The sequence below is a fragment of the Thermochaetoides thermophila genome (genome assembly GCF_000221225.1).
Source record: "Thermochaetoides thermophila DSM 1495 unplaced genomic scaffold scf7180000011820, whole genome shotgun sequence".
NCBI classification, from domain to species: domain Eukaryota; kingdom Fungi; phylum Ascomycota; class Sordariomycetes; order Sordariales; family Chaetomiaceae; genus Thermochaetoides; species Thermochaetoides thermophila.
Genome location: NW_006383036.1, coordinates 1289518 through 1315042, shown reverse-complemented (window position 1 = coordinate 1315042; position 25525 = coordinate 1289518). Strand labels below are relative to the sequence as shown.

At 55.1% G+C, this 25525-nt stretch overlaps 7 protein-coding genes across 7 annotated transcripts; 3 read left to right on the top strand and 4 right to left on the bottom strand.

Annotated features, from left to right (window-relative positions):
• Positions 1 to 47: 47 nt before the first annotated feature.
• CTHT_0053650 (uncharacterized protein) lies at positions 48 to 2594 on the top strand (the record flags this gene model as incomplete). The annotated part of the gene is made up of 1 exon (XM_006695638.1): positions 48 to 2594. One exon carries the CDS (start codon positions 48 to 50, stop codon positions 2592 to 2594), a length of 2547 nt encoding a protein of 848 aa, XP_006695701.1.
• A 4678-nt stretch (positions 2595 to 7272) lies between these two features.
• CTHT_0053640 (uncharacterized protein) lies at positions 7273 to 10703 on the top strand (the record flags this gene model as incomplete). The annotated part of the gene is made up of 6 exons (XM_006695637.1): positions 7273 to 7437; positions 7497 to 8120; positions 8178 to 8405; positions 8460 to 8696; positions 8783 to 10525; positions 10602 to 10703. 6 exons carry the CDS (start codon positions 7273 to 7275, stop codon positions 10701 to 10703), a joined length of 3099 nt encoding a protein of 1032 aa, XP_006695700.1.
• Positions 10704 to 11358: 655 nt separating this feature from the next.
• On the bottom strand, positions 11359 to 12863 carry CTHT_0053630 (uncharacterized protein; the record flags this gene model as incomplete). The annotated part of the gene is made up of 2 exons (XM_006695636.1): positions 11359 to 11432; positions 11501 to 12863. The coding sequence occupies 2 exons, from the start codon at positions 12861 to 12863 to the stop codon at positions 11359 to 11361; spliced, it is 1437 nt and encodes a 478-aa protein (XP_006695699.1).
• An 865-nt stretch (positions 12864 to 13728) lies between these two features.
• CTHT_0053620 (putative pyridoxal phosphate binding protein) lies at positions 13729 to 16290 on the bottom strand (the record flags this gene model as incomplete). Its single annotated transcript, XM_006695635.1, has 1 exon — positions 13729 to 16290. One exon carries the CDS (start codon positions 16288 to 16290, stop codon positions 13729 to 13731), a length of 2562 nt encoding a protein of 853 aa, XP_006695698.1.
• Positions 16291 to 17123: 833 nt separating this feature from the next.
• On the top strand, positions 17124 to 19073 carry CTHT_0053610 (putative cell division control protein; the record flags this gene model as incomplete). The annotated part of the gene is made up of 1 exon (XM_006695634.1): positions 17124 to 19073. One exon carries the CDS (start codon positions 17124 to 17126, stop codon positions 19071 to 19073), a length of 1950 nt encoding a protein of 649 aa, XP_006695697.1.
• A 576-nt stretch (positions 19074 to 19649) lies between these two features.
• Positions 19650 to 21419, bottom strand: CTHT_0053600 (methylmalonate-semialdehyde dehydrogenase-like protein; the record flags this gene model as incomplete). The annotated part of the gene is made up of 1 exon (XM_006695633.1): positions 19650 to 21419. One exon carries the CDS (start codon positions 21417 to 21419, stop codon positions 19650 to 19652), a length of 1770 nt encoding a protein of 589 aa, XP_006695696.1.
• A 1321-nt stretch (positions 21420 to 22740) lies between these two features.
• CTHT_0053590 (uncharacterized protein) lies at positions 22741 to 24673 on the bottom strand (the record flags this gene model as incomplete). Its single annotated transcript, XM_006695632.1, has 4 exons — positions 22741 to 23238; positions 23303 to 24087; positions 24159 to 24441; positions 24512 to 24673. 4 exons carry the CDS (start codon positions 24671 to 24673, stop codon positions 22741 to 22743), a joined length of 1728 nt encoding a protein of 575 aa, XP_006695695.1.
• Between the last annotated feature and the right edge of the window lie 852 nt (positions 24674 to 25525).

The following is a 25525-nucleotide window of genomic DNA, read 5'->3' as shown; positions in this document are numbered from 1 at the left end:
GCAGAAGATGAGTCGGGGCCGGGAAAGCCCCACACAAGTTGACCAAGATGCCCCGAGCCAACGCGGGGCAACCGAGCTTCGGAAGCGGGGCCGCGTTTCTCATCGATCTAGCCACATCTGCAGGGGCAAGTGGGGTGCATACGTGGATACCAGCCACACCTCTGGGCCAATACCCGATGTCTCCTGTGGCTCACTGGCCCTCCATATTTCAGTGCCAAGGCCGTGGCAGAAGCTCACGAGCCGCAACTGAGCTGCGTCTTTTGCCTCAGTCTGCGACCTTTCCTCGTCGATCGTCGACGAGCCGAGAGGCATTGGCCCTTCCGACGCCGCTCTCTTCGGCCAAACTCCCCTATGAAGCTTTTTCCGAATGGGTCGATTTACGATCTGTCCCTGCAGCGCCCCCTTCATCGACCCTTAGAGAGCGTCTCCCGGCAATGAAGGCTCCCATGTCGAAGTGCTGCCGCTCGCTCCAGCGCCCCGTCGTGGCTCCCAACCTCCAGGCTTACTCGGTGTGGATTACCGATAGCCTGCTTGTTAGCGCCTTCGACCGGTATTGCTCTGTCTCCCGGGCATGGAACCGAAGCCTTTCCCATATCCCTGGCCCGCTGGAGAGCCAGCGTCGGCTGGGGAAGCGCCGCATGGGCGATGCTAGCACCCAGCTCATGCCTCCAACTCCCGCTCCCTGGATGTTTCCGGTGCCCCTAGATCTGTCGCATTGGACATGGCAGCCACCGTCGCTATGGTCTTCAAGTCCTGCCGAACATAATCGATCCCGCTTTCCCTACGACGACATTGGTGTGGCCGACTTGGTGCGGCAGTGGCTAGGTCCTCAACAAAGGCTCGTAGATGATTTCCAAGAATTCCCTGCGGTTCCTGAAACGCTCGATATCCCGGTTACAGATACAGCACAAGTTCAGGCATCCCTCGAGTTTGATATGTCTGCCGTCCGCTTAGCTGTCCAGAAGCGGAGGGGTTTCGAGGTTAAGAGGCGTATCACGGCGATCGCTAAGAAGCTCAGACAGCATATATACCTCGGACTGGTCCCTTCGGAAAAGATATATTCCTTGGTCGTTGAGCTTTTTGCGATTACGGAGTCCTCAGTGTGCCCTTACGGTCGGAAAGCCGCTCTGGACCTTTGCTGGGCTATCGTCCGGGGTTCGGCAACTTCCTCCGTGTTCTCGCCTACCATGCTGGATCCACGGCTGTGGAATACCATGCTTCTCCAATTGTCAAGAAAGCCATTTGCGGACGACGAGCTCTGCCGCGTGGTCAACTACTTTGCCGACGCTCTAGAAGTCCTTCCTGAAACCGACCGCCCACCGATAGCAGAAGGTCTACTCCGACTCCTCAGTTCCTTCTTCTCTACTTGGGCTGGCGCTGATAAGAAGCTCGTCCCATTTAATACCATGGAACTTCTGCTAGCTGATGCAGGTCTGCATTGCGATCCAGAAAACATGCCGTGGCTCTTGCGTCACCCCAAAACAGTCGTGCGGATGCTGCAGCTTCTTCCTCAACAGGAAGTGGACAGCTTCCTCCATCAGGCCAACCAGCTTGTCCTTGAGCAAGCATCCAAAATGGAAAAGAGTTGCCGAACGCTGCGATCCTGCTGGCTCCTCACCCTTGCCCAGCTACCCAACGTTTCCGAAACCTTTTTCTTTGACAGCATTGTTGCTCTTTCCCAGGCATCGTTGCCAATGAAGCCGATCACAGCTACGGAGTTGTGCGCATTGATATTCCTTCACTGGCGGAGTCATGGGTACCTGGCATCTGAGGAGCGCTGTCGGGTTCTTTATAACGCATACCGGCGAGGCCCAAATAACACAGCTTTTGCCAGACTACTCGCAGCGATAGGGGCTCATTGGTCTGGAACCCCCGACCATGTGACTAAGCTATATACCAGTTGTTGGACGCTCATGGCTAAATTGGGCCGCACAAGGGAAGTCTTTTGGTCTCTCCGACATTACACGCCTTCAAAGAAAGTGACCAAGGACATGCTACAGCAGCTAGCTCTCGTATGCGATAACCATCGCATGGCAATACGGCTAAAAGAACTGTATTGGCGCAAGCTACGGAAGCCTGGAACGCCTGACAGATTTGATCCTGGAGTGTTTGAAAAATACATTGATGCCATTGTGCTCGATCCGCGACTTCCGCCAAGGATGATCTGGCGGGCTCTTGGAATCTACAGGATGGATGGGAGAAAAACAACTTTGGCCGAGAAGCTGCAGCACCAACGAGGTGCATACGGACAACAAAGGGCTGAGCTAGCAGCGAAGGTATCAGATGCGTTTGTTAAGGCCACTCACATATCCGACCGGGTGGCATTCCGTCATGTCTCGCAGTGCTACCTGTTCATCAGGGCCATCAAACGCGAGCCCCCGATCAGGGTGATTGAGAACATCTACCGTGTGGTTATCAGGGATATGCAACGGCATCAACCCGGGAGAACCAAACGCCTGTTATGGTTCCTCAGCATTGTCGAAAGGCACTACGGCATCCAAATCGCATTCTCTTGTCGCCTCATTCTGAGACAATGGAGGTCCAGATTGAAGCGGTGGTGGTTGAGCATGGGATATGGTGAAGCTCGCTTCTGAGTCTCGTTCCTCCGCAGAATTCCAGAGAACAGGATAGTGGGGGGTTTAAATGGACCGACTAGATTACATCCATGTCTAGTTGACGAATTACGCTGCCCCATATGCTGAGCTGACTACTAGGTAGTCGCACACTCCCAGTTGTCATCGTGTGTGTTCCGATGGCCCTAAAATAGAGCAAGCGATTTTCATCACACTCACTCGTCTTATTCCAAGGCTGCCTTCCCTGTCTATCTGTGTTGGTCCACCAGATGCCATGCATGTCTCACTCGCAGTCCTCTCAGATTCCGCGCTCTTGGTGATCTGAAGAAAGGAGAGATCCTGCTGTTTTCGTTCCCGTTCTCCACACCACTCCGGATAAGCCAACCATGGGCCAGATCGATGTTTATGCAGTGTGGCCGAGAGGACAGGTCTATGGCCAAGGAAGTGAAGTCCAGATGAGCCAGGATGTGTGTTTTACATTACGTATGCCGGCTGCTGTTTCCTCGTCTTTTTCAGAATGCTCTCTGACTTTTCCTCTTCTGGCCTTAGTTTCTGCTGTGAACAAGTGATCAAAAACCGACTGCAGTTTGTGGTCGTACACAAGCCCAAAACTAGGTGACACTAAACTATCAATATGTCACATCCATGATGCTTCTAGCAAGACGTCGTTCTTACGGCAAAAGGAAGGCTACTGTTTTTGTTCAAGCCATGCGATTGCCTTTGCTCCTCGAACTAAAACCTTGGTTTATTGAGCGACCCTAACTGAATAGCTCGGAACTCAAGAAACAAAAAACTAGTAGTCACGGTTGTTGCACTGTATTCAGCGTCACATCCCGACGGTAGCCTGCTGAGACGCGGGGAGGCAGCATACAGTCTGGGTCGTTGAACGGGGAGTGTTGCAGTCGTACGCCTTGTTTACGACCTTCCTTTCTGATGGGACCTAACCTCGATGCTGCTGCTGCCCACTGATTCTCGACATCCCATATCGTCAAGTGATGGGACAACATGCATGTGTGTTAACAGAGGAAGAGACAAGTTTATGCACGACAAACCCCCACGCCCCCTCCGGATGCTCACTATACACGGTCTCCGGAGCGAAAAGACAACAGATGACATGTCTCAGCCTGTGCTGCCTTCTCCGCACAGATCTAGCCGAAAGGACAGTCCTGGACACCACATAGGTGCCTGAATAACAAGCTCTCTGGAAGAAGACGACAGAAGACAGGAGAAGCTTAAGGGGGTGTATCTCAGCATACGATAGGGGTTGTTGTCGTTGTTGACCTGGCCAAGCTTTGCCTCTCTTTGAGGAGTACAAGAAACTATCTTCTTTTAAGTAGCCCAGCGTCTTCGTGACTAAGCTCACAAAAAAATGCTTTAAATCTTGCTCTTTGGCTAGCAGGCATTAATCCCAATCTGGCAAGCCACAGTCGCACAAAAATATGGCTTCCAGTTGGATATCTCTTCTCACGCCACTCCCAAACGGTGGTTTGTGCGCCATGGAAGCATTCAACTGTTACCAAGTGGCAGGCAGGCAGTTTTCTGGTTTGTGGCTCGTAAAAGGCCCCCAGAAACAGAGGCTGGAGAGTGGGAAAAACAGGCATGGAGAGTTGACCGGCGATCTCGGGAGTATCTCGTCCCGTCCGGCCGCGAGCGAAGAGTCTACCTTCCCGCTGGTCGGGCAAGGCCAGCACAGAGAGCCTAATATAGAGCAAGCAAGGAAGGAAGACGATAGAATGCTGTCAACGGTTTAGGACAGCCATACGCACCATCCAAGGGTACACATGCTCGACTTAACTGGGAGACTTGATCGTCATCGACCATGCTTCGATCTCTCGCAGTTTGCTTGTAGAGCTGTCAGGATATTCTTGGGAGATTAAGAGTCACCACAAGCTGCTGCCAATCAGGAAGAACATTTAGTCAGAGCTCCCCGGCAAGACACTAAGTTAATCAGCTCCGGACAATGGTGCAGTTTCAGGATGAGTAGTCTGTGGCAACGGAAGGGTCACGAGAGACAGGAAGCGTTGGTTTGTTATTATTTGACCTGCCGCTACCGTTCGATCTCAGTCACAAAGCCCTCGCGCAGCCCAAATACATGCATATCCGAAGCTTATCCAACCTCTCTGTGTTTGGCGGCTAAGCCGTAGCCAGTGCGAGACATCACCAGAACCTACTAAAGACTAGGTTTGATGAAGCAACTTAAAAATGGCCTGGTCCTGCCAGCTTCAGTCCGCCTGGTACTATCAGTATTAATTTACATTTGTAAAGAATCAAAAAGGCAGCAGTCGTCTATAAGTCAACAAGTGAATACTCGTGGACCAACGGATAGGATATGAACAAGACGGGACACGCAAGCCAGCAATCAGGCAGTCAGTAAAGCAAGCAATCAAGCAAGGGTCAGGGTCCTTTGCCAACCAAGCGTCGGCATCGAGTATGTGACACGAGGGCGCTTGAGTCAGCAACTAGCCCCATCCTGCCAACTAACTTGCCGGGCCAGAGTGCACTGTACAAGCCCAGCTCAGCTGGTCTGTGACGTGAATGAGCATGGCGGAACTAGTAGACTAGACGAGCAGCCTCGTTATTCAAGCAAACCGGGCAGCGGAAACCGCCGTATAAGGGGACACGAAGATAAGGTCGCTCAGGGGGTGCTCCTCATAATGACAAGCCTGCGCTGTCTCGTGTGTTCCCGGGAATGGCCGCCAGGCTCTGCGACGCGCCACCTATCTGCTTAGGACACCAGGGTTAGAACTGTTCACTGAGAGAGAAGCCATCTAAGCTCCCAACATACATAGCACACTACCAGATGAACCAGATGTTGGAAGTTGAATAATGAACAGTCAGGATACAGGACAAGGACACTGCATAAAGAGGCCGAAAAAGAAAGAGCAGACTTTACTCTAGAGCACGTCAACAGCAGCACGACAAACCAAAGCGAGCTGGCGAGGTCCGGCCCGTAATTCTCCCAGGGAGTGCTCAGCGTCGGCCTGCTTCCTGCTTCTTGCTCCCCCCGGGGCATGCTGCAGCTTCATGCACCCTGCTGTGGCCCCAAGTCAGAGTCAAACCATCCCGGCCTGTGCAGTCATTATCTCTCATCTTCTGGATACTCCAACCACCCTGCCAGTTCCTCAGCTAGGGCGGTCTTGGGCATCGATCCGGGCCATCTCGAGTGCCAGGTAGACGGGATCACCCCGACATCGTCATAAACATACACGGCGAAGTCAAAAGAACTCCTACACAGGCCCAAAAGCGTCATAAGTACTCGGCGCCTGCACAGCCAGGAACACGTTTGCCACACTAGTTCGCCTGTCTGCATGTCTGACCCAGCCCTGCTGCCGGTCAGCTGCTGTTCGCTCCGGTCCTGGTCTTGATTCGCCGGACATCTAGATATCGCTCACCATTCTCTTTTATTTTTGTGCTGTTACTGTACCATACTGCTGCCAGTCCCCGTCCTGCAGACCCCTCACACGTCTCTCTGTCACCAAAACGCCATCTTGTCGCTGTCTACCCACTTGAAAACAACATTCTGGCCGGTGTTGTGCAGCTCGCCGCTCTCAAGCCCCGATAATCGACGTCGATCGATTTTAACCCTGCAAGCATCGTTTCTGATCCATCGGCCCGTCGCTTCTAGTCCGGTCGTGTGGCATTTTCGGCTTGCCTGCTCACACAATTGACATCCTCGCCTTCCTATCTCCCGAGTCCCTGTCCTCTTCTTCCCTCGAGCAAGATTTTGAACCCCGCTGGTTGGACTGTTGTTTCTGTCTCACACATGCCACCTCCCACCGGGGAGCTCAGGCAGCAACCCGACTCAACGGATTCCGCAAAGGCCGGTAGTGGTGAACAGACACTGTTAGTTTGATCGATAGCTTCCTGTAAGCGGCGCTCCGGAAGAGCGGCAGTTACGTTCCGGAAGCAGGTTTCTGCGCTTGTTGCTGTTCTTGCTGACGAGCTCAGTGCCGTGTGCCCATACAAAGACTGCAGGTACTGATTTCTGCGGCTGCTGTCGCTCGTATCAAGGCGTTGGCACTGAAGATCACGAGAACTGAACAGTATCAGGCCGAACGAAGACCGTTCATACCGCGAATCGACATACAGAAAGCGCGACCGTTCGCTTTTGCTCTCTCATTTCAGAAATATATATGCCTACCCATTATATAGATGAGGCCAAGGGCCACCTCGACACCGGTGTTGTGGCGCTTAGCCCCCGTTTAACTACTCTGACGATCCTATCATCCATTAGGCTTCCCAAATCAGGAAATTTTACCTACACCAATATCTGAAGACTTAGTCCTGGCACAAGTCACGACAAAACCTATCGGTCAAAGAACACTCGGAAAGGTTGCGCCACACGACTCAGCCAGTGGGATTCCAACCCGGTCCTCCCTCCCATACCACAGCACTACAGCGATGCCAATGGCTGCCCCTTACCAAGCACATCCCGCGACGACGGCACCGGGTCGGCAGAGCCAAGGCGATGTAGGGGGCACAGTCGTTGTTTCGCCCCAACATTCCGTACGGATTGCCCCCCTTGCCGTCGAAGCCAATGTAGGCGATGTCACCGGTAGTTATGGGCCGCTGGAGCCGCGCCGAAACAGCTTGGCAGCGATGCCAGCACTCCCGTCTCTGCCAAGTTCAACCACACCTGCTCCATCTACCTCAAATCTGATTGAGCCAGTGACGGCTACAAATTCAGCTGACGACAACAATGGCCGCGAAGCTCACTTTCCGGCCGACCAGTCAGCTAACCCAACATACCACCTCCCTCTCACAAATTCAACCCAACACCAGCACCATCATCGTCACATCCACGACCCAGATCTTCCAACCCCCCTACCCCCCCCTCCTCCAAGTCCCAAACCCATTCGTCGGCGTATGCGCATGATCCAGTCCTGCCTGGAATGTCGTCGACGCAAGCTGAAATGTTCCAAGGCCTCTCCCTGCTACAACTGCGAGCGCTTTGGCCGCGGCTGCGTCTACATCGATCATCTGAGCGAGCTGGGACAGAAGCGTCTGACAGAAGTCAAGGAGCAGGTTGGGTCGATTGAGAGACAGCTGGAGAGGGAAGTCGCCGTGGCAGCTGTGGCAGCCAGGAGCTGTTGTGGCGCTGTGGGCTATTCCATCGGTAGCGGGCGAAGTAGTGTCAATGACAACGGCCTTCAAAGGCTGAGGAGACGGAGAGGAGGAAGCGACGATGGGGATAGCGATGGTGATGAAGAAGACCCTGAAGGGGAAGCAGATGGAAAATGCGCTGATCAAGGTGCAGGCGCAGGTGAAAAGGGGAAGGGCATAAGCAAGGGACACAGTGCGAGATACCACCATTCGAGAAGACGACAGAGAAAGGGAGCAAATATTGTAGCAGATGAAGTTGAGAGAGAATATGGGGGCGACGAGGGAGATCTGCAAATCACGCCGATGGTGGCGCTGGATCTGACTTACGAGGGGTACTCAGATGGCAGCGGAACAGACGACCTGATCGATCTTGGGATCCGGGTTGGGAGGATGAGGATCACAGAACGGATTGGTGGCCTTAACCGGCCGAGACTCTCAGAGGAGGTATGTCCCTGGCTTATTCTTCCCCTCATTCGCATAGCCCCCTGCTTAACTCCGTAGATTCAAGCTGGTATCGCCGACACCCAAAAAGCTTTCTATGCCACCTTCTCTGCCGACGCTGACGAGCTGCCGGATGCGATCCCGGACTTTCTCCGACCTGGTGATAGCTATCTCAAACCTCCTCGTAGTGGCTACTTGTTCAGGCAGGGCAGCGAGCTGCACGATTTTTGGGACATGCTGCTGGACCAAGAGTTGGCCGACAGCCTGATGGCGCGCTACTACGAAGCAGTGCATCCAATTGCACGTTGTGTGCATCGACCATCCTTTGACCGCGTCTACCAGTCGTTTTGGGAAGACGTGAACAATCACGTAGTGCCGCGAGCTTCGACACAGGCAGTCATATTTGCCGCTTGGTTCAGCGCATCGGTGACTATCGATGATGCCTTTGCTGGAAAGTTTGGCTATACCGCGAACCAGCTAATCAATCAGACAAAGCTGGGCACTGAGACAGCACTCAGCAAGGCTGGTTTTCTGGGGTCCACGAGCCTGGAAACACTTCAGGGGTTTGTGATGTATCTGGTAAGTCGAGAGAAGCCATCCACGTTTTGGGTCCTTTGCATACTCTATGTTTCATCCGTGGACCATCAGTGACTAATGCACGACAGCTTCCACTCTGCCGCGATGAGGTCTCTCGAGGCCATTCGGTGCTTGTTGGGGCTGCTATCCGTATGGCTGAGTGTATGGGCTTGCACCGCGATGGTTCGGCGTTCGACTTCAGTGCAGTCGAGACCGAGGTGCGGCGGCTGATCTGGCATCAGATCTGCTTCCTGGATATTCGCACATGCGAAGCCCAGGGCCCCAGACCGGCCATCCGACGCGGCGAGTACGACACGAAGTTGCCCCTTAACTGTGAAGAAACGGACCTGCGGGCAGACACAACCGAGAGCCCTCCTCCAGCCGAGCGCTGGACGCCGGCCTTGCTGTCCATAATCCGTTTCGAGATTAACGAGATGATGCGTAGCATCTGGCAGGACCGACGCAATCTGGAACTGCGCAAGACAACGATCACTGCAGTTTTGACCAAGATCGAGGAGTTCCGACGGCGGCTAATGGACAAGTACAATCGCTTCTTCGATGAGCGCGTGCCCATCCAGCAGTACACCAAGCTGGTTATGCAGCTGCTCATGTACCGCCTGCACGCCATGGTGCTGCATCCGTACCACAGCAACACGGCCAACCCGCTGCCTGACCGTCTACACGGCCTGCTAGTTACAAGCGGCATCTTTATCGTCGAAATCGCCATCAAGCTGGAGAGCAACGCCCTGTTTCGTGACTGGGCCTGGTACCTGGGCGCCTACCAGCAATACCAGATCGCCCTGTTGCTGGCGACAGAGGTGTATTACCGGCCTAACAGCACGCACGCCCCGCGCATTTGGCCATGCCTGGACTGGGTCTTTAACCTGGATCCCAACATGCCTCGGGATGAAAAGATCGTCAAGCTGCTGGCCGAGATTATGGGAAAGACGAGCATCTACATGGGAATGCGTCGCGTACGTGCCCCGACTACCATTGCAAGGGCAGTCCCTGGAAAACAGGCTGTCAAGGACTCGCCGCCGTCGTCGAACGCTCCGCCGCCGGCAGCGTCTCTGCAGCACCGGCAGAAACAACAGCCCGGGCAAGATGAAAAGGAAAAGCAGCAACAAAGGCAACAGCAAGTTGAGCCGAAGCAAGAAACCCAGCAGCAGCAGCAACCACTTCAGCAGGCCCAACGACCTTCTCAAGACTCACAATCCTCTCAACAGCCAGTCCCTCAAGTTCATCCTCACTCGCAATACCAAAGCACACAACCCATCGCCCCCCCTCCACCACCACCTCCTCCACCGCAAGTCCATCGCTCTCTTCAAGTAGCCAACTATCCCAGCATGCCAGCATCAGCTCTTCAACAGGTTCTTCCTCCACCTATGATGGGTATAGTAATGGAAGGACTACCCGCTGGACCCGTACACGCCCATCAGCAACACCTCCCAGCGCACACCAATGCTCCTCCTCCTCAACAACAACATCCAATCCACATCCCCCCAGCACCCTCACACCATCCCCATCCCCATCATGCCCCTCACATCGACCTCACCTCCGCCGCCGCAGCAACCTTTTTCCCCTTCCCGCCAGCCCATCATCTGGGTTCATCTCCAGAAATGGTCTTCCACGGCGTGTCCAACGGCGAAGCCCTCTGGGGGATGCCCCCTCCTCCGGGAACGGTCGCCGCCAGCCCCGAGAACAGCACTACCAGTGCCAGTGACGGGGTTGTTCAGGGGCAGCAAGGGCAAGGAGGGACGCAGAGTCGACATGGGAGTCTGAGTTTGCAAGGCGGCCAGGGACAGCCGGTTAATGCGATGGAGATTGATTGGGTGAGTTCTTCTGTTAAAGTTTATCTCGGTGATGATCGGTGTGTGTGTATGAGTGCTAATCTAGACATATATGCAGGACGCAATCAATATGCTTTTCCCTACAGACCCAGAGACAGGCCAGCTCGGGTTTAACACATTCGAGGGGATGGTGCCATCTGCGGAGTGGACAGGACAGTAAACCAAAAGGATAGAGATTCAGATTGTGTGACAAGATATCTACTTTCGGTTTTGACTTCTAGTTTTGGATACCATCCTCCTCTGTCACTTCTAGTTTTCATAATGTTATGGTAAGATTGGTGTTTGGTTTTTCCTCATTGGAGGGTTGAGTCAAGTGAGTAGGATGTCGGGGAATGCTGGAGTGATTTGACTTTGTAGCAACACGACGAGCTAGCGGGTTGTATGGCAGGCAACGTAATCGGAACTGCATTAAGTTCAAAAGTAGGACATGGAATGAGACTCAAGGGCCACGGAGGAGTCTATTCTTTACTTTTGTCTATTAATACCACAAAATCCTTATCATTGACGCTCTGGACGGTACGAACAGCGTCTGTCTGTCTCCAAACCAGCAACCTGACATTATTTCGATTTTCTAAACAAAGCTCAGGTATCACAACATGAATCCACTCTCCCACCATCTCCCATCTGGGGCGGTATACTACCTGAACCCATATCTTCCACCCCAACGCCACCAGTTCTCATCTCCCTTACTCCCGAACCCAGCTATTCTTAAGAACGACATAGGAACCGGCTCAAACAGCCAAAGACCCGCACGGCTCATGTCGTCGATCAGCCACCAAGCTGTTACATGAAGCCAGGCCAGCACAAACAGCAAGTTACCCACGCGCCGCCATGTCCGAGATACTCCACATCCAGCCATGACCGGCCTCGCCAGCCGGGCGATCCATGTCTGAAGCAACACACCAGCGCCCTGCAACATGAAGAACATCACTGGTTCCCAAAGCACAGTATTCTCACGAGACGAGGTGTGCCCGCCTGCACCATGCAACAGCCCGGAAAGAAGAAACGCCCAAAGTATCTGGATCACAGCAGTCGCATCGAACTCCCCATGTCCATGCTTGTGCTTGCTTTGTCCCTTTGCTAAAGCCCATTGGGGCCCAGCGAGGAACCCTGCTCGGAAGGTTTGATGCCACCAACCGCTCCAGAACCCCCTGAGCCCCTTATCCAACACGCAGCTCACAAAGTTTCCAAATAATGAGGGGTTCGCCCAGAGATCGGTTCCCGGCCACCAAGCCCCCCGCAACCGGCGAGGGACGAGAAGTAACGGGAGAAAAACGAAGGCTAGCTGGGCGATCGAGGTGTAAAATTCCAGGCCGGACCAGATGCCTGCGAGGGCGCAGGCGTTGCGGAGGAGTGGGAGAGTATACTGTTTGAGAGGAAGGTTGGGAAGAAATTCGGGTACCGTAGGGGCCATCAAGTCGCTGGGGAGGATGGATGGGAAGGGGTTATTGTTACTGGGGACCGGCTCGGGTCCGAAGATGAAGTAGGGGTCCTTACGAAGGGTGATGGTGAGTACGTCAAGGACCATCCAGGAAACAAGCATTCGGAATAGGCGGTCGCGGAGGAAGGAAGCATAGGTCTGCGAACGGAAGATTCCCGTTCGAGAGTGAAGGGGAATGGACGCAATCTGGACGAGGATGGGCTGTTTAGATCGGAAAAGACGAGGTGACGGGGGAGGGGGCTGTGGAATAGACGAGATGGCCAAGTTCCAACCCGCGCCTCGAAAACAGATCAACAAGTCTATCGACCAGCCCAGGCGAGTCAAGAATGGTGCTCTGGCAGGATACGGCTGCCAGACGTAGTCGTAGTCTTCCAGGGCGGCGGCGACGGACTCGTCGAGGGCCACGTCGGCCTTGACAACCTTTTTTTCACGTCCCTCCTCTGCTTCTCCCTTGGGGACTCGCACAATCCTCGCTGCCTCCCACTGCGGCCGCGTGAATATAAGCATCCTCAGCGCCCAGATAGTGCCCCAGACAGCTATTAATCCCGTACCGTAGGCGATAGCTTCATTAGCAGCCGACGTCGTCTGCATGAGACGGACATTGAGGGCCACAACGGCTGCAGCGACGGCCCAGCGCAGACGGTAGAGCCATGGGCGAGTAGTATGCGGGACAGATAGGTAGAGGACGGGCAGGATGACACTGCCGAGAAAGGAGATAGGGAAGACGAGGGGTTTCAGACGGCCAGAAGCATGCGCGGTTTCAAAGGCAGCCTTAAACTGACGGTCATAGAAGACGTCGGGGGGTATGGAGAGCGTCGTGGTCGTTGGGTCCGCGGCGGGGTCTGTACCGGACCCAAGGGTGAGGTTGGCCGTGGTCATAGCGTTAGCGTCAGGGAATTCCAGGAAAGGAAACAGTGAGGTAGGAGAGGAGCTAGCGATGATGATACACGATTACGCGTGGTGGTTGTCATGTTACATCAGGACTTGGACGACAGGGGAAACGAATCCATAAGAAAACGCAGCAAAGCGCGCGTTAAAAAGTCGGGGAAAAGGCGACAAAAACAAAAATTCAAAAGTGCCCAAAGTTCCAAAAAAAATCCGGGGCCAGCCAGCCAGCCAGCCACGCACAGACTAAAATCCCACTCGCAGTTTGTTTGCATCCAGTTGCCCAAACACAACGGATCTTCCCGAGATCCCTGCATCCGGACGGGAGCAGAAGGAATCGAAAAGCTGATTGGAACCAACACAGAAAGGAGCGGATGACCACGAGAGTCTGAAGTGCCGATCATTATTGATACAGTTATATAGAGGGGAATGAGGTGATGGTTTTGTGAGCGGCAAGACCTGGAGTCCAGCTGAATTGATCGCTCACCTCTCGTACACTTGGACGGTTTAACCTGGTACCCAAGTCAAGGAGTCAAACGCCAGCAGAAACCAGCCAGGTGAACGCGGCTGTCTGCCTACCCTGCAGATTCCCCACGGAAGAAATATCTTTTAATAGTATCCGTAGGCTTCACCATAGTTTCATTTCGATTCTTCTAGTCAGAAAATGCAGTGAAAAACAAACGTGCCGTTTTCTGCTTCATTCATACCGACTCCACATCATGCTCAAAACACAAGTCCCCTGCACTAACAACTCCATTAACACCCCTTGAACCCATGCACCAACATTAACCATCTTCCCCAGACCGACGCCAACTCAACTCTACGCTTACACTACCCTCAAACTGTCCGCTTGCTGTCTTCAGTCATACGAAGGAGCAACCGTATCCCCAACCCTGATCGTTGGCACTCCCTCTGCCCCCTCAGCAAGCCCCATATGCACCCCAAAGAACACCTTTCCATCGAACCGTCTCGTTTTCGAGAGCGTGACAAACGGCTCTTCCCTCTTCTCAGCGGTATCCTGATCGATGCAGATCATAAAGCACCGACGACACGCTCCCAGCATGTCAAAGGCATGTGCCCGGCCACGCTTGTCAATGATATGTAGCGAGTCCCACAAGTCCTCGGCGTAGGGCTGGACTGCTTCTGGCTCAAAAGAGGCAAGGACGATGTTGGCGCGGAAGACATCCGGTGAAATGGGTTTGCTTTCTTTCGGCGAGGAGACATGAGAAGTGCGCGACTGAATCTCCCGGTTAAGTGCGTCCACGCTGGGTAGGGTGATGACCAGGATGGGGCTTTCGTTGGAAAGCAGAATGCGACGAGGTGCTGCTGGCCCTGCACGGGGAACCCTCTTCTCCGAATCTGAGTCGGGAGGAGATGGCGGTCCGTCGGGGAATGCCCCTGGCATATTGGCGGTCATTAACGGTTGGCTGGGTCTGGATGAGCCCGAGAGCTGGTGCTTCTGCAGATGTGCTTTGGCGTGTCGCATACTCTTCCCTTGACCGCCGGCCGGGAAGCGTGCGAGCTGACAGGGTACATCGAGAACGGCAGAGAAGAAGCTGTTGATCTCAGGACTGGAGTACGTTTGGGCGGTAATTTCTTCGCCACATACGAGCGACGGTCTGAATTGTGAGGCCGTAGGACGCTGAAATAGCGCAGGGTTTTTGGACAATGGGACGCTGATCTCTTCGGGGACTTTGTCAGGCAGTGTTCCTGTGTAGCGAACCCGTAGCAAGCCTTGCTCCAAGTCAAGACGGGGTCGGATGAGTGCCATCTTCGGGTACCGCTTCTGACTGAGTGCCTGGCCAGTACCCTCATGAACCAGACACCACTCCCGGTCCCAGGCAAGACCCTCTGGCCTTACCTCCCAGTCGACCCCAGGCGGGATCTCGAACTTGGCGCAGCTCTTGATTGGAAAGATGGAGAGGCTGTAGATATAGAGAGACGGTCGGGATTCCCTTGGAGGAGCGAGCTGTCTAGTCAGAGGAGTTGGTGACGGTGCTCGCACATCACGGTAGAACTCGTCCACAAATGCCACAAAACTATCTACATCAGTGATGGTGCTCATGGCACCGAGGCTGGCCCGGATCACTCCTGTGGGTTTTCCAGCCATGATGTCGTTGTCCGTCCCGCAGCGGAAGCCTGCGCTGAAGTTCTGTTTCATCTCCCATGGTTGGAGTCCCAGGGCTGATGCAATACCGCCCGGATTGCAGACACCGCCGGTACGGATATGGAACCCCTTCAACGTCGCAAGCTTCTCAACCTCTGCAAGACTAACCCAATCGCCAATGCTATTGCGGATATTGAAGGCAATGATAGGACCGCTACGCTGTCCGTTCTCCATTTTATCGGGATCTGCCGAATAGAGAACGCAAACAGGTTCCCCGTTGCAATGTCTCAACGTCTGTAGTCCGCGGTAGAGTCTTCTCGTCAAAAACGCTGTGTGCGCCGCAACGCCGGCCATCGACCCAAACAACTGTTGGTGTACGTCCAATGCTGCATCAAGTGCTATTATGCTGTGGACCGGCAGCGTTCCATCCTCCAGCCGTTCGTGTACAAACTGAGTCTTTGGAGCATGCCATTGCTCCCTTAAGCAGACAACCATATCGACTGTACCTCCACCAAAGTACCTCCGCGATTGGAATATTTCTTCGGCCTCCCCTCGCCGGACGATCAAGGCTCCCAGGTCTGGGAAGCCAAAGATCTTGTAGAAGCTGAGCACCGTAAAATCGGGGGCCGTTTCGGCGTCGCTAAGATCTAACGGCGAGGAAGATACTAGCGCGGCAGCATCTAGTAAGGTATATGCTCTCCGCCTAGCAGCCTCCTGGCTCCTGCGGAACCTCCCAGGCCAGCTGAGGGGATATCGCCTGCCGTCCATGTTCGATTGGGCTGGGTAAGCAAACAAAATTGGCCGATCCTCTTCTCCCTCCAAGTTATCACCTTCGAAAGGAGATGCTCCCTTGTCCAGCCAACCCTCAACCTGCGCGCTGTCCACGCATACACTCCGCTTTGCTTCCTCCCTGACACCTACTAAACTTGTGTGGCTCGCCAGGTGATAGACGTAATCGAACCCGCCAGATGGGTCGCATCGCAGAGCATCGGCGACGAGCCGAATCCCCGCGGTTGCGTTGGCGACGAACACCAAGTCGAACAAGGCCGGGTCAGCGCCGAAGAAACGCAGGGCGCGCACTCGGGTATCCTCAATGCGCGCTGTGGCCAGCTGTGATGAGGATGAAGCCGAATGCGGATTGCCCAGCATCGAGGTAGTCGTCATGTCGCGGGCGAAGCGGTCGATCAACGACCGCGCGTAGGGCGTTGTGCCGGCATGGTCAAGGTAGACGGCGTTAGACAGCTGAGGGTATTCGGTTGTACGGAGGAGTTCGACGGATGGATTGTAGCCCTCTGCCGGAGGGTTTGGGCCCATGATGGTGGTGAGATCTGAGTTTGGAGTTTAAATCTGGACAGGGCTTAGTAGTTCTCAGCCAAGTGTTGATGTCGAAAAGACGTGAGTTAGCCCTGTTGTAAGACAGTGGTTGTTGCAAGGACCGCAACAGAAACCACAACAACATGGATCCTTTAATTCGCGACTATCTTGCTCCATTGTTTGGATACAACAGCAAAAGTGGCGCTGACCAAGCGAGTGGCTTGCTTTTTGGAGGTGAAGCTCAACCACCAGCATTACTGAACCTTATCGCAACCCCCATTTGCCCCCTTGAATCATGGGCATCGTGACCTGGGTTCTCCTGCATCTGAACTGCATCTCGGCCGGCCCCATCCATGTTCTTGCCAGTGTATGGCCCGCAGTCTTTGATCTTGGGACCAACGGAGTTCGCCATCTTCCACACGCTTGATGACGATATGCGGGGAATCAAGGTGGGGCTGATAAGATACGGTATGTCACGCATGCCAGGAATTATATAAGCCGATGCCAAGGGATCCTGATGGTACACGAGCCACATGTGCCCCACTGGGAGCCCTGCGCCGCGCGCCATGCCGTGGCACCAGCCACGCGTTTAATTAGGTCGCGTTCCTCTTACCTTTGTACGCGCATCGCGCCCACTGAGACGCGGTCGCGTTCGCGATGCATCCTTCTTCAATTACTAGCGCCAGGAGGTCCCATCTTCCTCCCGCTTTCCTCTACAACATCATCAACAATCCCAACCGAATCAACACCTTCCCTCAATACTGTATCGCCAGTCTGCTGCTTCCTGTCTACCCAATTGCTACGTTAATTGGACTTAGTACCAGATCACAGCAATGGTGTCCACGACACTCGGAAAGAGAACCCGCAACTCCAAGGAAGCGGAAAGCGAGCTCGCCCAGCTTGCAGCTGTCTCCGAGTCTCCGGCAAAGCGGCCTCGCCGTCTTCTCAGAAGTGCAAGTGCCGCCGAAAAGAAGCTTCCTTCTCCCACGATCGACGATGTTGAAAACGAGGAGAACCAGCAGCCCCGGCGCGAGTCTCCCGAGGCCGACTCGACTCCTAAGAAGGCCCAGGTGAGCCGGGCCTCGACGGCGACTGTTAAGCCGACCCCGACCATTGTTCCAGTCACTCCGTCGACTCCGCGCCACTATGATGCCCTCGCTACCACCAGCAGGGGAGCGGCCACCACGCCGCGCCACCGCGTCATGTCGGTCGGCCGTATCTCGCGTCGAGGAACACCTCAAACTCCCTTTACTCCTAACACGCTTCAGACCATTTACCATCAGGCCAGGCAACTCTTTTCTCGCAGCGCGGACCCTGGGGACCTGATCGGCCGCGATGAGGAGCGCGCTCAGCTCAAGACGTTCCTGGCTCGCTGCAGTACCGACCGCCCAGGTGGCTGTCTCTATGTCAGCGGGCCTCCCGGTACCGGCAAGAGTGCCATGGTCACCAAGATCACCGACGAGGTTGCGTCCGAATCCAAGTCGATCCGCAAGGCCTACATCAACTGCATGAGCATCAAGTCCTCCAAGGACCTATACATCACTCTGCTCGACCAGCTCGCTGTCGAGGAAGCCCTGATCGAGGCCGACCTTATTGCTGCCCTTCAGAGGCTTTTTATCCGCAAGAAGCCGACCACTGACGTGTATCTGGTCGTTCTGGATGAAATCGACCACATCCTCACTCTAGACCCTGAGAGCCTGTACCGCGTCTTCGAGTGGTCCCTGCAACCGACATCTCGGCTCACGTTGGTGGGCATTGCCAACGCGCTCGACCTGACCGATCGCTTCCTCCCGCGTCTCAAGTCGCGCAATCTCAAGCCGGAGCTTCTTCCATTTTTACCCTACACCGCAGCCCAGGTCAAGAATATTATCATCACCCGGCTGAGAAGTCTGGTCCCAAAGGACTCACCGAACAAGGACTTCACTCCCTTCTTTCACCCAGCTGCAATTGAGCTGTGCTCTCGCAAGGTTTCGAGCCAAACAGGTGATCTGCGCCGTGCCTTCGAGATCTGCCGCCGCGCAATCGACTTGGTCGAGAACGAAACCCGCATGAAGTACGAGGCCGAGGCCAAGGAGAAGCTGCTCCAGTCTACCCCGTCGCGTAAGGTCGCGCTCGCCGAGAACCGCAACCTGGCAACACCTGTCCCATCTACTCCATCCTCCGTCGCTTCGGCCCTGACAAAGTCCCTGGCCAGCCTCACCATCGAGACCGCCCCGCGTGTGACAATCGCCCATCTCAACAAAGTCACCGCCGCCGCCTTCAGCAACGGCCCCGCCCAGCGTCTCAAGACTCTCAATCTCCAACAAAAAGCTGCGCTCTGCTCGCTGCTGGCCATTGAGAAGCGCAACCGCGCCGCCTTGGAGAAGCAGCAACAGACCGCTACCCCCTCACGTCGCGGCCCCACTATCTCAGCACCGACTGTTAAGTCCCTCTACGAGGCCTACTGCCATCTCTGCAAGCGCGACTCGCTTCTACACCCGCTATCGAGCTCCGAGTTCCGTGAGGTGGTTGGCTCGCTAGAGGCTCTGTCGCTCATTGCCCCCATGGACGGGAAGAACGGGTCGTTCACGTGTTCATCGGCCCCGCAGACGCCGAGCCGCGGTGGCAGGAAGAAGAAGGATGTGTTTTATTTTGGCGCTGGCGGCTGTGCAGGCAGTGGCCTGGCGCTGGATGAGAAGAGAGTTGCTAGTTGTGTAGGTGAGAAGGAGGTCGAGGCTGCTGTGGAGGGTTTGGGAGAAGGCATTTTGAGGGGCATCTTGAGCGGCGAGGCGCTAGATTACTGAGTTTGCGTGAGATGGTCTTTGTCTAATAGGTCTGATGTCTTGGTTGGATGCATAGCCTGGAATGAGGAATGTTGCATGCATGGCAAAGGTGTTGGTGTTTTTGTTTTTTTTTTTTGTTTTGTTTGGGCTTGGGTTTGCAACAGAGTATGCTTAGGAACAATAAAAGGCATTTGGGTGTCTGGGCTTTTTTGGGGAATGGGCATGAAAATGGAAAGGCTTGCATCGCCTGTACATCAGATAAAACACCCGGCTCTGCCAGGCAATAGACATTATATTTTTCTACCAGTCCGGCCAGTCCCTATACTCGGTTGTTTGTCGTACTTTGAAGAGTTCCCAAAAGCAGTTCCTTGGGAACTGATCTCAGCCCAGCATGTGACTGATGGGTGTCTTCATTCCCGTCTTTGACGCGGTATCATATAATCGCAGCCTCGAGAGAAATGATGAATCCAGATTCAACCCCAAGAAAACAATGCTATTGTTCTAACTCCAGCTTCCATGCCAACTATGATAAATACATAACAGAGCCTGCCAACCTAACTAACACAATCCTTTCGTTATAATCAATTCATCATTCCCTCAGCTGTGTGTAGGCATGGCTACATCGGCCTTCTTGCCCAGTGCATCCTCCTGGCTCCACATGGTTGTAACGGTCTTGAGCTGCGTGTAGAAGTTAATGCCGGGCCGGCCGTAGAAGGTGTTGGCACCACCGCCAGCAACGCTCTTCTTGTTGCCCGTGAAGCTGAACATAGGCAGCGGCACAGGAATCGGCACGTTGATGCCGACCTGGCCAGCTTCGATGCGGCGGCGGAACTTCTCGGCCGTGGCGCCGCTGCGCGTAAAGATGGCCACGCCGTTGCCGTACTCGTTGGCGTTGATGAGGTCGATGGCCTCGTCCAGCGTGTCGACGTTGAGGACGACCAACACGGGGCCAAAGATCTCCTCGCGGTAGCATCGCATGTGCGGCTTGACGTTGGTGATGATGGTCGGCGCGATCCAGTTGCCGTCCGGGTACTTCTCCGGCTTGTAGCCGCGGCCGTCGAGCAGGATGGTCGCGCCTTCCTCCTCGGCCGAGGCGATCAGTGACTCGATGCGGGCTTTGCTCTGGGGTGTGATGACGGGGCCCAGGTCGGCGCCGGGCTCGAAGCCGGCGTTGACCTGCAGTGCCTTGGCGCGCTCAGCCAGCTCGGGCAGCCAGTCCTTGGTCTCACCAACCGTAACGAGTGTCGACAGGGCCATACAGCGCTGGCCAGCGGCACCGAAGGCCGCGCCGACGACTGCGTTGAGGAAGTGGTTCTTGTTGGCGTCGGGAAGAACGGCAGCGTGGTTCTTGGCACCAAGGTTGGCCTGCACACGCTTGCCGTTGGCCGAGCCACGGCTGAAGATGTACTCGCCGGCCTTGTTGCCGCCGACGAAGCTGATGGCCTTGATAGCGGGCTCGTCGAGAAGGAAGTTAACCGTCTTATGGGCGCCGTGCACCACGTTGATGACGCCCTCGGGGAAACCGGCCTTCTTGGCCAGCTCGACCAGGATCATAGCCGCGCCGGGGTCACGCTCAGACGGCTTGAGAATGATGGTGTTGCCCGTCACCGTGGCGATGGGAATGCACCACAGCGGGATCATGGCGGGGAAGTTGAAGGGGCAAATGGCGGCCACGACGCCCAAGGGCTCGCGGTACGTACGGGTCTCCATATCCTTGGCAACCTCGAGTACCTCGCCCTTAAGCAGCTCAGGAGCAGCGCAGGCAGCCTCAGCAACCTGCAGCCCGCGTAGCACATCACCCTTGGCATCGGCAAAAGTCTTGCCCTGCTCAAGGGTGATGCTAGCGGCCAGACGGTCCCAGTTCTCGCGGATCAGGGCCACAAAGCGGAACATGATCTGCTGCCGGTGAAGCACAGTCGTATTGCGCCATGACTCGAAGGCCTTCTGTGCCGAGGCAACAGCAGCTTTGAGCTCCTCATCTGTGTTCTGCGGCACGCGAGTGAGCAGCTTGTTGGTGGCCGGGTCATGGACATCGATGAACTCGGTCGTGGCCGAGGGCTTGAACTCGTTGTCGATGAACCACGGGGTCTCATACTGCTCGACCTTGTCGTGGGATGTCGGGTAGCTGGTTGCGGTGCTGTTGAGGCCAAAGGCCGGAGTGATATTCTGGAAGTGCTGGGCCGTGGCATGTAGCCTCCGGATGGCAGCAGCCGAGGTGGCTGCCTTGGGCGACGGCGGCGACATCCTTTTTAGAGGCGAGACGGACGAAGACAGCAAAAGAGCAGATCGAGGCGCGCTGGACGAGCTGAGCGAGGCAACACGGCCGGCAGTCGCGGAAGAGGCGGCTCTGGCTGCGAGACGACGCATTGCGGGAGTCCGGGGGGAAGGGGCAGAAGAGGGAGGGGGGAAGGGGAAAAAGGCTGAAGGTGTAAGTTAAAGAGACGGATGGCAGCACAAAGGCGGTAAGTTTACGGCACGTCACTGGCCAAGCGGTCGTCACTGGTCGAGATTCGGCCTACTGTGTAGGTTGTTCGCGAACGGGAGCGGTCAACGATGCAGCTCAACAGCAGCCGTAAAGTAGATCGCCGCCACAATGTACCGGTAGTGTAAACGTGGACTGCAAACCGGCCTGTGCAACAAGCACGGATGCGTACAGAGCGACTGGCACCGAACGGGACGGCGCACGCGCAGCGACCACGAGGATGATTGGGAATTTGCCCCCCTTGCAGTTGGCCGTTGCTGAAAAGTGAGAACCTGCAAACGTGGGGAACCGGGAATGCTGGAGATGCTGGCCTGTTGGCAGTCTGGCACTAGAGGACGGAGAACACTTGCTGGCCACTGACTGGTGGCTTTCTTTGTGTCTGCGGGTGGCAGGTAGTCCGTGAATTTGTACCGTCGGCTATCTACCTCTAGCCTGCACAGTACATACCAAAAAGGTCCATATTTGCCCCTCCTTCCAAGGTATCAACTCAAAAATGCTTCCAGATGTCCCATTTATCCGACCAGCGATCTCGCTGTGGACTGCATCTGCATGTATCCCCGCCAAGCACTCCTAAGATGACTCCAAGAAGTCACAAAACACCATCCCAAATCAGCGTCCGGGAGGGTCCGGGAGGGGTCAAGTGCCGCTGCCACGCCCGGATGTGGGGAAGGGACCCGACCGGTGGACCACCGTGGGCTTGTCCCCGCAGTCTGCCAAAGCCGCGTCCTGCCGAAGACCAATCAGCGCCGCCCAATTGGTCCCGCCGACTCTGTTCCTGCGGGCCCCCCAGACGGCGATCTGGGGAGAAGGAGGGACCTTCGTCGGACGCCCGCAGGGCCGCAACATCCATGCGCCCATTGTGTTGAGGCACCTGCCTTCCTCGGACCGCCGCCCAACACCTCGGTTTCGCACGGCTAGGCAGGAAAGCGAGGAGTTATGATACCTAGAAGCCTGAATGTTCAGGAATACTAAAACCTCTGTTATCACGGTATTTTGAGAGACCTAGAATACATGTTCAATACGCCCTGGGACTCCAAAAACCCTAAACACAAGCAGAACAATAAAAGCAGAAAACGTGCCCTTGCTGTCGTCTCGTCCGGCCAGCACCATAATTACGGCTGGCCTGATCCCGCATGTTTGTCCGGTTATAATTTGGTCAAAGAATACATCCAGACCCCCTCCGACCCCGGAGCGCCAAGCCTGCCCTTACGACTGGCTCTTGCCCGCACGCTTGGTCACCTCCGACTTGGTGGTCTCGGCGCCCGTCGTCGTCGCCTTGCCGTCCTTGTCCTCCTCCTTGGCCGTCTCCTTGCCCTCAACCTTCTTGGCCGGAGCCGCCGGCTTGGAGCCCGCACCAACAAGACCAGCGATGATAGCGATGATCGAGATCAGGAGAGCACCAAGGCCGACAGCCACTTCAGGGACAAACTTGACGGCCTCAATCGGGTTGCGCTTGGCGATGGTGAGGAAGAGATCGACCTTTTCGGTGATGTACTTCTTCGGGTTGTCCAGGAACTTGAGGTCGTCGGGGGAAGCCGGTGTGTCGTCAATCTTGGGCTTGTCGGCCTCCTCAAGCGCCTTCTCAACCGGGTGCTTCTTGAAGAAGGTCTCCTCGGCGAACTTGCGGGCATCCTCAATTGAGTGGCCAACGTAGATGTTGTCAAAGAGGATGTTGTTTTGCATGGTCCAGAGCTCAAAGCCAATCTGTTACATAGTCAGTCAACAACCTTGCCCGTTCGTTTGAACCGGGTGAGTCTGGGAGACTTACAGCGCCCATTGGCTCAAAGTTGGCCGGGTGCTTGTCCTCGAAGTAGTCGGGGTTGGGGATCTTGCGAGGAGCCCAAGGACCCTTATAGGCCGGGTTGTCGATGTATGGCGGCGTCCACTTGCCCTTGTAGGCCGGGTTCTTCTTCATTGGCTTGGTCCACGGGCCACAACCAGACACCTCAGCGCACTTGGGGTTGGGAACGGTCGGCGGGATCCAGTCGCCATCCTCCTCATCATCCCAGTCATCAGGTTTCTTAGCCTCCGGATCCGGGATGGTCAGCGGCTCGTCCTCGAGCCAGTCATCAGGCTTGACGGCGTCCTCATCGACAATCTCGTACGGCGCATCCTCATCCCAATCATCCGGCTTCTTGGCGTTGGGATCAGGAATACGGGCTTCGTCGACCCAGTCGTCAGGCTTCTTGTCGTTAGGGTCGTCAATCTCTTTGGGCGGGTTGACCGGAGGGTTGAAGTCCTCCAGGAGGCTACCCTCCTTGACCGTCTCGCCGTTCTGCTGAATGAGGAAAGTGTTGTTGGGGTGGACGACGAGCGTGTACAGCTCAGTCGTCTTGACAATCTTGGCCGTGGGAGGAGCTGTAAGGTGCTTCTCCTCGTACTCGCCGGTCTTGGGGTTCTTGTGGTTGAAGATGAAGTGCACCTTGTTGTTATGGCCGCACTTGTCAGGACCGAACATGATGACGTAAGGCGTGGTGTTGGAGAACTCCTCCTGGTGCAACTTCTTGGTGTCGCGCAGAAGCTTCAGGTAAGCGCCACCGCACTCAAGACTGTCTGTATGGAAGAACCTCAGTTAGCCTGACCCGTGTCCGGACAACCCAACGTTCAACATGGCATCGACGTACTCTGCAGCTTGACCTCATACTGTACAACCAGGGTCTTGCCCTTGGGGTCAATCTTCTTAGGGAACTTGGCCGAGATGGCGTGGTGAGCAGCGACGTTCTTGACCACCAGGCCCTTGTCGCCCTCCATGCCCTTGTAGACGATGGGCTCCTCAACAGCCCACTCACCAACGTACCGCCACTCCTCATCAGAACCCTTTGTGTCCTTCTTGGCGTGAGAGGGCTTCCACCTTTGCTCCCAGCCCTCGGTGAACTGCTCGATAAAAGGAGCCTTCAGGGTAGTGGGCTGCATACAAAGTATTAGAACAAGCCATGCCTTGTCATTCAAGAGGCAACAAGCAATGGGCTGAGCTTACAGTGAAGGTCGGGAGCTCGGGAGTAGACTTGGTGGCCGTTTCGGCAACTGAGGTGGACGAGGACGAGGCCGATTCGTCCTTGATAACCTTCTGGTCCTCGGCGTTGACGCCACCCACCAGGAACGCCGCACCAGCGGCAGCAGCAGCGACGTTGAATCTCATTTTTCAAAATCGAGCGCTACTTCGCGCGATCTAGTAGGCAGGCAACCTAAACAAGGACGACAGTGATAGTGAGGAGAGATGCAATGGCAGATGCTTGGCGAGCGGTCGACGATGATGAAAGGGAGGGGATAAAAGAACGCCGACCAACACAGCAGATGTGATGCGATGTGGCAATGGAGAGATGCTCCCAAAGCTCGAAGACGAAGGGGAAAGTCACCAAGCTGCGTGCAGGAAGATGAGCGTGGTGAATTTGAAGTTCGGGTGGGCAAGGTTCTGACAACGTGTCTTTTTAACAGAAACGGATGCTGAGCTTTTGGAGCTCTCGCTGATGCGACCAGAGCAACCGCAGGCGCCAGCGGGGTCCGTTTGGGGTCAGCCTGGCCGCACCCTGTTGGTCCTAGCGCCATGATGGAACGTGTTGGAACCTTCGATTCTATTGGTCCGAGAGAGCCACCATCTCCACAACTGCTCCATGAACCATCATCACAAGCAAAGATGGCAGACTTTCATTTTCCAACTCTCGTCCTCTCAATTGATATGGGAAGAAGGCTTTTGAAATGTCTTTGTGCTGGTTCTTCGGATCCCGATATTTAGGCTACATCAATCGGGTGCTCTTATTGTGAAATATCTCTATTTTCTTTGCAAACAGGGACGCATTCAGATCTGCGCTCCAAATTTCCCTCCACAATATGTTGTGCTGTCATCCAGCATACTGGTTTGACAGAATCTTATCCATGTAGACAAAGACTAGGGTAAAACCATTGGGTCCCAAAGAACATCCAATTCTGATATCCATCATGAGATGAGACCGTGTCTCCTTTGTTTCACTGAAACGGGTAACAGGGCCAGCAT